The sequence below is a fragment of the Tachysurus fulvidraco genome, chromosome 18 (genome assembly GCF_022655615.1).
Source record: "Tachysurus fulvidraco isolate hzauxx_2018 chromosome 18, HZAU_PFXX_2.0, whole genome shotgun sequence".
Lineage (NCBI taxonomy): Eukaryota > Metazoa > Chordata > Actinopteri > Siluriformes > Bagridae > Tachysurus > Tachysurus fulvidraco.
Window position 1 is genome coordinate 15,624,964 of NC_062535.1, and position 12,104 is coordinate 15,637,067.

At 44.0% G+C, this 12,104-nt stretch overlaps 1 protein-coding gene across 4 annotated transcripts; it reads left to right on the top strand.

Annotated features, from left to right (window-relative positions):
* Positions 1-33: 33 nt before the first annotated feature.
* On the top strand, positions 34-10,116 carry taf5l (TAF5-like RNA polymerase II, p300/CBP-associated factor (PCAF)-associated factor). 4 transcript variants are annotated; one of them, XM_027178940.2, is made up of 8 exons: positions 34-278; positions 5,600-5,741; positions 5,951-6,055; positions 6,251-6,444; positions 7,727-7,873; positions 8,002-8,430; positions 8,523-8,989; positions 9,365-10,116. In XM_027178940.2, exons 2-8 carry the CDS (start codon positions 5,603-5,605, stop codon positions 9,696-9,698), a joined length of 1,815 nt encoding a protein of 604 aa, XP_027034741.2. In that variant the 5' UTR covers positions 34-278; positions 5,600-5,602; the 3' UTR covers positions 9,699-10,116. The 4 variants fall into 4 exon arrangements, with proteins under 4 accessions (XP_027034741.2, XP_027034742.2, XP_047659445.1 ...); XM_027178941.2 differs by lacking the exon at positions 34-278 and adding an exon at positions 4,785-4,941; XM_047803489.1 differs by lacking the exon at positions 34-278 and adding an exon at positions 4,798-4,943 and having other exon boundaries at positions 5,603-5,741.
* Positions 10,117-12,104: the final 1,988 nt, after the last annotated feature.

Below are 12,104 nucleotides of genomic sequence, written 5' to 3' on the forward strand. Positions count from 1 at the left end.
CCTAACAAGGATAGTAATGCAAATGCGTGTGTATCTATGTGTGTGCTAATATGTGAAGGTGCATATAAGAGACACGGAAAGGAATAGGCAGAACATGTGTGTGTCTACCAGTGGGAGTATAAAAAGAGCACACCAATGACAGATAATAAATGACTGCAAACTGCCATAGTGATGTCATCACCTGGAGACAATCAACCTTGGGGACTGTTTAATGTGCAACGTTTTGGACGTGACACCGTTTCCCAGCAGAGGCAAGAAAACTATTAGGAGCTTAAGGGGTAAGTCTGAGCTCCGGTGTCTCTAGCCAGATGGGTGGAGACTAGAGCTATTTTTACACACACACACACACACACACACACTCACACACACACACACACACACACAAACATACACACACACACACACAAACATACACACACACACAAACACACACACACACACACACAAACACTCACACACATAAACACACACACACACACACACACACACACACACACACACAAACACACAAACACACACAAACACACACACACACAAACACACACACACACACACACACACACGATGAAAAATCATCCCAGAATGTATCTGAAGTTTCCATCTTTACATAGATGCAAAAAAAAAAAAAATGCATCATGTCCATAAAATGTCAGGGACAGTTACTGATACTCTATCACTGTGCAGTACAAAATGATCTATACATCAGAAGATATGAGTGAAGGAGAGGAAGAAACAGTGGGAAAGAGATTATTTCTAAATACAGTACTATATATGTACAAACTCTACAGAATTTATTAATGACTTGTCGTATGTACGTGTCGGTGAACAGTAAAATTGTGTAAACATGTGAGGGTGTAGCGTCTGACTAGTCATCTCGAGACATATCCGCTGAGGTAAAACAGGAAGTACATCTAATTTAATTAGCAGGGCTAATGGACAGGAGTCTCGATCCAGCACTGGTGCGTAAGGTTAACGCCTTAGTGACCCTGTTAGTGACCACATTTCCTGGGACACGCGGTTATTTATGGCACGATGTGTGAAGTATAATGTAACATGCAGTGATTAACAGACGTCACACCAGTGTTGATTATGATGCTCGCTCAACCAGTTTAATGTGAGCTTGCCATAGATGGTGTGTGATGTTTCGTGTAAGTCATACATTTATTTTTTTTTACCTCAATGGTAGGAGAAAATATCTAACACAAACTTTTGTGGGTGGTTAGGGTTCATTCATTCATTCATTCATTCATTCATTTTCTACCGCTTTTCCGAACTTCTCGGGTCACGGGGAGCCTGTGCCTATCTCAGGCGTCATCGGGCATCGAGGCAGGATACACCCTGGACGGAGTGCCAACCCATCACAGGGCACACACACACTCTCATTCACTCACACACTCACACACTACGGACAATTTTCCAGAGATGCCAATCAACCTACCATGCATGTCTTTGGACCGGGGGAGGAAACCGGAGTACCCGGAGGAAACCCCCGAGGCACGGGGAGAACATGCAAACTCCACACACACACAAGGCGGAGGCGGGAATCGAACCCCCAACCCTGGAGGTGTGAGGCGAACATGCTAACCACTAAGCCACCGTGACCCCCACAGCTGTTACATAGATATTAAAATATTTAATTCTAGAATAAATATGATCTCACTGCCATGGGATGTGATCAATAAACCACTCCAAAGTGTGCTCTTACAGAAAAACAAACAGCTTCGGGTTGGTAACAAAGTTCTATGTGGGTGTTGATTATTTTTCTGTAACAGCATGAGTCCAAGTGGGTTATTCCTTACTTAGAGCTTGTGTGCTGTAGGTCTAGCTTCAGAAAAAGACTGATATAAAAAAAAGATCTTGCCCAAATCCAAAAGTGTTAACAATACAGGAAACCGAGTCATAATAGAGATAACCGAGGCTGGTGTACTTCCTGCCATCTGGTGACTCGGTATGATCCTGTATCATGATCGGTTAAGTAAAGCTCTGCTAATGGAATTAAACTAAGGAGCATCTGTCTGAGCATCCATCAGGCTAGCTGCCCATTGACGTAAGGCGACAAGATTGGAGCTGGATAAGGAGACTATATATTATAAATAAGAAGGAATAAGAGAGGATGGAGGAGGTCGCTGTCGTGACAGCACTGAACAAGACGGGCAAGTCGTGGCCTAATGGTTAGAGAATCAAACTCATAATCCTAAGGTTGTGGGTTCAAGTCTCGGGCCGGCTACGACTGAGGTGCCCTTGAGCAAGGCACCGAACCCCCCAACCGCTCCCCGGGCGCCGCAGCATAAATGGCTGCCCACTGCTCTGTGTGTGTGTTCACTGCTGTGTGTGTGTTCACTGCTGTGTGTGTGTGCACTTTGGATGAGTCAAATGCAGAGAACGAATTCTGAGTATGGGTCACCGTATGTCACGTCACTTTGACTTAATGACAAAGCTCTTGAAACCACACACACTTGAGTCTGTTTAGCTGTTTTCCCAACTGGAGGTCCATCCAACCCGAGGAATCAAGAACATGACATCTACACTGAACCTGAATCATTTATACCGTACGGATTACAGGTATCTCAGGGAACCTTTTAAATCATGGACTCTCCAGGACGACTCGTCTGCGAATCCATGAATGCAAAGCGGCAGGCCGTGTAAAGAGCAGAAAGCTTAATGCGACAGAAAGTGCTTAAAGTTCCGCTGCGAGGAGCTTCCACTCAGTTTGTGGGCAGCACCATTGTCATCCTCTCGTCCTACACTGCAGCTTCACTAGCAATGAATTGTACTGTAGGAAGAAGCTTCAGGAAGAAAGAATCAAGTTAAAAAAGCTATTTTAAATATATACACAGTGTCAGCGTATATTTACCTTAATGATTATTATACTGTATTTGTCAGTGCCATGGTGATGGGGATATTGTGCATCGGCGTTTTCTTTCCTTAACTGATTTAAATGACATCTCCACACACACACACACACACACACACACACACACACACACACACACACACACACACACACACACACCCCACACACACACAAAGAGAGAGATTATGACTGGTGTTGTTTATTGTGTTTGTTGCCTTTTTGGACTCCTTTATCATGTGTAATGTTGCTCCCATATAAAACAGTTCAGCACAAGCCCAGACATTTTTAGTGTCTAGATTGAAGACAATGTCCCGTCCAGAGACAAGCTGCTTCGTGTTGAGGTTTTGTTCAACCCGACCATTAAAAAAATACCGTCCCTATAGAATATGTTTGTTTTTAAATTGGTTGTTGCGTTAAATCTTACCCAGATACAATAGTGCTATGTTCTGATTGGCCGATAAGTGTCAGGCTCGACTAAGAACTGAGACGCGCTTGATTCCTGCCCAGTTAGAGACAGCGGTGCGGACTGATACGTTTTGGGTCCTGTGGCTTATTAAATATATGATAAATAGTCAGAAAGTTTTTCTGCGTGAGAAATACGATGTGTGGTGGGAGAGCGTGACAAAAGACCGACATGAGTGACTGTCACTCTCAATGCGTGACACTTTACAGCCCTGTGTTATTCAAGACTGGAGCAAAGCTCCAATACAAACAAAATTGCAAACATGTAGGAGGCAGCTTTTCTTTTTTGTGATTGGGTAAGGAACGAGAGACAGGAAATGTTTTTTAAGGTCACAGATTAGACAAAAATAAATAAATAAATAAATCCCAGATGGTTTATTATTAAAATAAAAATGATGGCCTTTGTATATTGTGCCGAACAAAGTTTGTATAGCTATTTTTTGTTTGTAATAGGCTTTGTGTTAATATAATAGACAGTAAAGGCTACTGTATGTACTCAAGCAGATCTGTTCATGCAGTAAGTCTGTGTTAGCAGAATACATAACAGACTGAATAGAACAAACAGTCGACAGAAAGTGAATTGAATTAATTATTCAAGCAAAATTGATTTATAAGCACACGACATAACACTACAACATATGCGTGTTTTTGTTCTTTTTGTACGTTTTTATGGTTTATGACAACTGTAAAAGTATTACATTACGTTTTATAACAAAAGTTAAAGTAAGCTATGTACTTGCACACTAGCATATTTGCATAATACTTTAACACTAGGGTACTTCACCACTAGCTTACTTTAACACTAAGTTTTTTAGGTACTTTAGGCTTCGGGTATTTTGAGTACTTCAGGTACTTTTGGTACTTTGGTTAGTTTTTGGTACTTTGAGTACTTCAGGTACTTTTTGGTACTTTGAGTACTTCAGGTACTTTATTCACTTTGAGTACTTCAGGTACTTTGGGTACTTCAGATACTTTTGGTAATTTGAGTACTTCAGGTGCTTTTGGTACTTTGAGTACTTCAGGTGCCTTTGGTACTTTGGGTACTTCAGATACTTTTGGTACTTTGAGTACTACAGGTACTTTTGGTACTTCATGTACTTTTGGTACTTCAGGTGCTTCGGGTGTTTTTGATACTTTGGGTACTTTATGTACTTCAGGTACTTTTCGGCACTTTAAGTACTTCTGGTACTTTTGGTACTTCCTGTGCTTGCGGTACCTTGGGTACTTTTGGTACTTTAAGTACTTTGAGTACGTTAGGTACTTTAACACTAAGGTACTTAAACACTAAGGTACTTAAACACTAAGGTACTTAAACACTAAGGTACTTAAACACTAGTTGTTGTAAATGTTGAAAATGTTATTAATTGTATAAAAGGTTATAATCGCGTTGTGTTTATTTATCTAATTATTTAGAAGTAGGCGGTGAATGTAACGTTAAACACAACTAAACCCCTGATGACTTTTGTTTGTGCTGTTTCTAGCTTCACATTCTACCGGAAGTGTGAAGTCGGTAGTCATGGCGCCTCTCTTCGGTGCATCATATTAGCCGTGAAAACGTGACCATATTTTGGTGTTTTTCACCTCTTCTTTTTCTTTATTGGACTCGAGGGAAGTTTGTACACACAGTAAGTACGCGGGTCGCTGAAAATACACCGACATCAAAACAATAACTAACGAATAAAAGTGACGTCGCGCGCCTCTAACTGAATGACTAGCTCGTGCATCAGCGGGCTGTGTCCCAAATCTCTCCTTGCGCCCTACATCCGCGCACGATTTAGGGGACGTCATTACGCACTTTCCTACACTACCTAGTGCGGTTTGTGTGTAGTACGGAGTAAATTGGGATACGGGCCACGAAAGTACCCTAGCTACAAATGTTATGTATGTGTTTTTGTTTTGTATTTTGTGCTCTTGTTACTCTATTCGTCAGTTTTGTTTATATTTATAATCTATATTTTAAAGATCTTTTTATAATATAGTTTAATATAATATATTATAATATAATATAATATAGTTTAGCTAAGAACCAACATGGATAACGTCAGAATTGATTCATTGAATTGAACCGAATCACTAAGAAACTGAGTCTAAAGGAATTCTGGGTAACAATAAACATCCTGATTGATATGTGGGGGATATCCTGGTGCTGAGGTTTAAGCAAATGTAGGAGATTTAAATAGTAAATATTACTATATGTTATATATATATTATAGTTGTATACATGATAAACACTCTTGATTATTAAACGTGATATACGTTTGTTTCTCTCTTCCCCCCACTCAGGTGATGAAGCGTGGCCGGACGGAGCAGATCCAGCACGCCGTGGCACAGTACCTGAAGAGACGGCAGTATGCGGACATGGACAGTTCGCTGAAAGGGGCCAAGCTGTCTCAGTCAGCCGAGGAGATGGCAGCCAACCTAATGGGTAATGTAGTAGTGTAACTGCGTTGTTATTATAACCAGTAGGGTTCAGGTTTGGCTACAGACTCACTCGGTGTAGTCCGAACACGTTGAATACCCGATGCCATCCATTAGTCATGTTATAAGATGTGACTAAATCAGCTTGCTTACATTTTTTATACTCGTAATTTTGTGCATGCTGAATAAAATGTTTCCCTTTTTCTCTGTTCCCAGTTCAGACAGAGTCCAGCTGTGGGAATGTTGTTTCTGCAGCTCCGTGTCAGTCGGACCCTCAGCAGTACGAGACTCAGTTCTCCAGGTTACGCAGCTTTCTGACGGGTGAGTAACACTAATGCAAGCACACAGACAGGAAACTCAGCTGTCAACATTTTTTGGTTTGGCACCCATGGCGTAAACCACACGGTTGGTGTTTCTCACACAGGTATTATGAGAAGAGAATAGATAGTGGGGAGAGCAGTGGATGGTTGAGTTAAAGCTTAAAGTTCACATTTGCATGTGTGTGTTTTGTCTCAGAGGCGGAGATGCCATTGGGCCGGGAGGTGAGTGCCGTGCTCTTCCCTCTCTTCCTCTACCTGCACCTGGACATGGCGCGCTGTGGCCTGAAGGGTGCCGTCGATGCCTTCTTCAGTCGATTCCACTCATTCTTCCAGCAGGATGCTGAGCAAAGGGCCATCGTGGAGCATCTCCGAGGCGTCGTCACGCTGCAGGTCAGTCGGAACTTGCCATGACAAGACACTTAATAGACAAAGTAAAATTTCCAAAATCATTCAGACTACAAGAACTTGTGCTTCATGGCAGTAACTATAATTATGACCAGTTACTTTGGCAACAAAAATCTGTACCTTGGGTCAATCACCATGACTACAGTGATCTGTATCTCGGGTCAGTCACCATGACTACAGTGATCTGTATCTCGGGTCAGTCACCATGACTGCAGTGATCTGTACCTCGGGTCTGTCACCATGACTACAGTGATCTGTATCTCGGGTCAGTCACCATGACTACAGTGATCTGTATCTCGGGTCTGTCACTATGACTGCAGTGATCTGTATCTCGGGTCAGTCACCATGACTGCAGTGATCTGTATCTCGGGTCAGTCACCATGACTACAGTGATCTGTACCTCGGGTCTGTCACCATGACTGCAGTGATCTGTATCTCGGGTCAGTCACCATGACTACAGTGATCTGTATCTCGGGTCAGTCACCATGACTACAGTGATCTGTATCTCGGGTCAGTCACCATGACTGCAGTGATCTGTATCTCGGGTCAGTCACCATGACTGCAGTGATCTGTATCTCGGGTCAGTCACCATGACTGCAGTGATCTGTATCTCGGGTCAGTCACCATGACTGCAGTGATCTGTACCTCGGGTCTGTCACCATGGCAGCAGTGATCTGTACCTCGGGTCTGTCACCATGACTGCAGTGATCTGTACCTCGGGTCTGTTACCATGACTGCAGTGATCTGTACCTCGGGTCTGTCACCATGGCAGCAGTGATCTGTACCTCGGGTCTGTCACCATGACTGCAGTGATCTGTACCTCGGGTCTGTCACCATGACTGCAGTGATCTGTACCTCGGGTCTGTCACCATGACTGCAGTGATCTGTACCTCGGGTCTGTCACCATGGCAGCAGTGATCTGTACCCCGGGCCTGTCACCATGGCAGCAGTGATCTATAACGCAGTTCAGTTGTTTTGAGAACAGTAACTCATGCCGTATCTCAGGGTGAACATGTCACCATGACAACGACAGTTTTAAATGTTTTTGACTAAAATGTACAGAACTCTGAATAAAACAATCAAAGATGGCCACAGTGTCAAGGCTTTTAAAATGATTGTTAATATAAAATTAGGTATTAAAATGATTAAGATCCTATACTGAGCTGCAAATATAGCTCATGCAGTCTCTTTTATTCCTCCTCAATCTCTATTTATCTAATCTATAATGTGTGTGTGTGTGTGTGTGTGTGTGTGTGTGTGTGTGCAGGATGTGGCCTCCAACTCCAAACTGTGCTCTCTGTTGGAGCACAAGTACGTGGTGCAGTTGACAGACGAGGCCTACACGTATCTGTTGCGCTTCCTCCAGAGTGATGACAACAGCGCCCTCTGCAGAGTGCTCAGCACACATGTACAGGTCACACTGCCTCTTTATCATTTCACTGAATTAAATAATGACTTGTCTGACGAGATCATTTATATTATTATTGTTGTTGTTATTAAATTCTCAAGGATAAAATTGACAAAAGAAATTCATCCACACAGGTGGAGGTTTCTGCTGTGCGTCGCTCTGACTACCAGCTCTGCGGGGCGGGGCTTACTACAGGAAACTCCACCTCTATGTCCTTTTCCGGCGGCTGGATGGGCATGGACGGGACAGAAGGGGCAGAGTCTGTAGACGTCACAGCGGGGTCACTGCCTCAAAATGAGACTGCCCTGGAGGCACTTCAGGACTGCATCAGACGTGTGCGTGAGGGTCCTCCATCCCTCACCACCGTCTGCTTCTATGCCTTCGAGAACACCGAGCAGCTGCTGAATGCCGCAGAGGTGTCACCTGACAGCCGCCTGCTTGCCGCCGCCTTCGACAACTCCGCCCTCAAACTGTGGAGCCTCCGAGCCAGGAAGTTGAAGGCGGGGCCTTATAAAGCCAACGTGTCCAAGATACGCCTCGCCTGCGACCTAGTGGAGGAGGAGGTGAGTGACAGACACGGAGCTTTATTCTTTATTGGTGTCAAATATTTGTTTGTTAATCTCAAATTTCATAACACTCGTTGTTTCTGAGACAGACAGAGGAGGAGGAGATGGGGAGTGAGATGAAGACCCTGCGCGGTCACAGCGGCCCGGTGTACGGTGCGGCGTTCCTGCGTGACTCCACAGGTTTGCTTTCATGCTCAGAGGACTGCACAGTAAGGTACTGGGAGCTGCGAGGTTTCAGCAACACTGCAGTGTACCGAGGACACGCCTACCCCGTATGGGACATAGCGGTAAGCCCCTGCGGTCTGTATTTCTGCACGGCGTCACGCGACACCACCGCACGTCTCTGGAATCCTGCTCGCACTCACCCGCTGCGACTCTACGCCGGACACCTGGCCGACGTCGACTGTGTGCACTTCCACCCAAACTCCAGCTACGTTGCTACCGGCTCGACCGACAGGACCGTCCGCCTGTGGAGCACGCAGCACGGCACCTCGGTGCGATTACTGACGGGACACAGAGGCCCTGTACTGGCACTCGCCTTCTCACCCGACGGCAGGTCAGAAACCGAACATATGATATCGTTTCATTTACTCGTCTAACCATCAGTTGAACAGAACTGAACACATTAGATCTCAGCATGATGCCATATTTGGGCAGCGGATCTTTGTCTTCATGCGTCAAAATCTGACAAAAAGTCACAAACGGATACGGAGTCACCAAGATCCGGTGATTTTCGTCTGCAGTCTCCGTGACTGGAGCGTGATGACTTAGCGTTTTTTTTTCTTCCTGATGTATTTGATTACGAGTTTTTAATACAACCTAACGCAAGTGCACAACGACGTCATAAATCATTTACAGGCAGGAAGTCGCTGCTCTCGAATGGAAGATTACTGACAACTTTTAACCTCTGCATTTCTTCTGTGACCTGCAGGTATCTGGTGTCTGCAGGTGAGGATCAGCGCTTGCGGTTGTGGGACTTGGCAGCTGGTGGCGTGCTGAAGGAACTGCGTGGACACATGGGGGCAATTACCAGCCTGGCGTTCAGCCCAGACAGCTCACTCATTGCCTCGGCGGCTATGGACAACTCTGTGCGTATTTGGGACGTTAGGAACGCCCACGGTGGGGGTGCGGTGTCTCCGGACGGCTCCAGCCCCGAGCTAGTCGGGGTTTACACGGGCGAGACGAACAGCGTCCTTAACGTCCAGTTCACCGCCTGCAACCTGCTGCTGGTCACCGGCACGGTGCAGGAGAAACCCGAGCAGTGAGCGAGACAGCATGGTGTGTGTGGGCAGGACGTCTCTGGGAAGCACTCGGATGCACTAAATACACCCTCTACATCTACGTCTGATGGAGACTCCGTAGTTTTCTTTAAAAAAAATAAAAAATAAATAACTTCAGTTCATATCAGTCAAGCAGCTAGTTGTAAATTTTAGTTGTAATAAATCACCAAACTCTGAATGTCACAAGATGGCGTGTTCTATTTCAGTGTCTCTCTGTGTTTCGTTTTGTTGTTTGAAATTTTTATATCTATATTTTTTGTATCGATGTGCAGGATTTATTTTTTTTTTCTTCTATAAGGGCATGTTTATGTTTAACACCACCTTTTGAGATATGTGTTATAGATGACACGAAACGTCTCAGAATGAAGAATAAACTCTGCAGATGTTCTGGCTAAAGGCAAAACCTTCTTGTATTGTCTGGAACATTTATTTATTTATTTATTTATTTTATTTTACCTTCTTACTCAATCATGAACCAGTACTTGGCCTTTCACCATGAGCCAGGACACAGTAATTGTAGACTGTACCATTTAAAGAGGAAATGTGTAATGTTTAGTGCCCTCTGCTGCATGTGACATGAACTGCAATTCCAATTCAAACATTAAAGGTGGGGTTTCCGTCGTTTGAGAAACGCTTCAGAAAACAAAACAAAAACAAAACTAACATGTAGCCAGTGAGCAGAAAGGGGCGGGGCTTGTCAATATGTGCAGAGAGTGTTCAGTGCGCATGTGTGACATTAGCAGAAAGCGGTTTTAACGTTGACATGGAGGAAAAAAACAGAAAGGAAGCGAAGAAAGGCTTACGATAAGGCAAGAAGAAGGACTGACAGAATACGGCTTTCTGTCAATTAAAGTTCAGAATATTAAATCAATCAATACACTTACTTGCGTTTCTGCAAGTCTTTGTGCCTTAAACATGCGCACACGCTCCAAAGTCTTCTGTTTCCGTGTGACCTCTGCCTCTAACATTACCTCTGCCTCGGGTTCTAGGTGCTCACCGTCTGCTTCCACGTGAAACGGAGCTAAACCTTTTACGGTACAAAAACACATTTGTATTACCATAGTATTACTAATGGAGTTCATTTATTGATAAAAATATACCCTCGGTCATCTGCCCCAGCAGGTTTCCCCATAATAGTTGTCTGGGTTATACTTGTCTGGTGTATGTGTGGGGCGGAGCTATCAAAACAGGGGTGGGACCCATTTGGGTTAGGGGCGTGTTTGTTTTGGTGATTTCAAATGTCAACATTGGCTTTTAAACAACGGAGACACCACCTTTAACAAGGCTTCAGCTTCCTATCACCCCAATCCTGGTTGACTATATAACTGTGTTTAAACCTATTGACTCAAATCGGTTGGACGGTTATGCTCGTGTTTGGGGGTGGAGCTAACATCAGGGTCAGAAGAATGTAAGCAAATTTTTTGATAGAATTGTCAATATCGCACATTACAAATCGGTTACAGTTTAAACATACAAACGTTGTAGTCGTACATCTTGCTCAGAAAACGTCATCGTATATTTTATTACAGAGACAGAAATGTGCGAGCACTTCATCTCTGAGAGCACTGAGCCCTGAGAAAAGTGTACGTGATTAGAGTCTACACCTTGCGGTCATTTCTGCAGATCGTGGAAACTCACTGCACATCCATGTCTTCCACCGTCAGGATCTTTATTATCACACAAACCTGCACGAGGATGAAACAATCTCGAACGGACCTGAATAATATTCGCCCTGATCGATGACTACTAATAAGTATAGTACAAAATGATCGATATCAGTTTGATCCCTGGTTTTAAAAAAAAAGGTTAAGAAAAGCTTTATTCCTGTATGTTTCGCTCAGATGATGAAAGGAGTGTGTGTTTATCACGCAACCTTTTGCAAATCAGCTCTATCTGAACTGCTTTCCGCGACTTCTGTATCACTGGATGACGTGATCTCTGTCAGCTGTTTATGAACGCGTCCGGATTATAAAAGGTATGCAGGTGAGTGCACGATAGGGTGAGGCGTGCTATACATTCTTGGCAGTGTGTCAGCTGTAGTGAAAAGCGCAGGGAGAAAAAGCTTTAAAGAGGAAAAACATGTCTGACATGTAGCTGTGAAACTGACGAAGACAGTATCATCAGTATCACATCTCTCTAAAAGAGGAGGGTTTCTTCGGTTGGATCGTTTTGGACACTAGGTGTCTAGACGTTAAACTTTTTCACACACCAATTAACCGTCTCTGTCCGTCTCGTAGTGTGTACAAACGCGAATTAAGCCACATTGCTGACGTCTATTTTTAGAAACACTCCGTGTTTGTAGTACGCTAACTTTATTACCGCTTGGGTACCAATCGGAGCAGTCGTGCGAATTAGGATCCAGTTAAAAAAAAATCAGACATACGTTTATTT

Bases quoted from the DNA above. Each gene is read 5' to 3' on its own strand.
- taf5l (XM_027178940.2), top strand. From the start codon at position 5,603: ATGAAGCGTGGCCGGACGGAGCAGATCCAGCACGCCGTGGCACAGTAC. The intron at 6,056-6,250 runs GTGAGTAACACT...GTTTTGTCTCAG, and splicing joins GTTACGCAGCTTTCTGACGG to AGGCGGAGATGCCATTGGGC. The intron at 6,445-7,726 runs GTCAGTCGGAAC...GTGTGTGTGCAG, and splicing joins GAGGCGTCGTCACGCTGCAG to GATGTGGCCTCCAACTCCAA.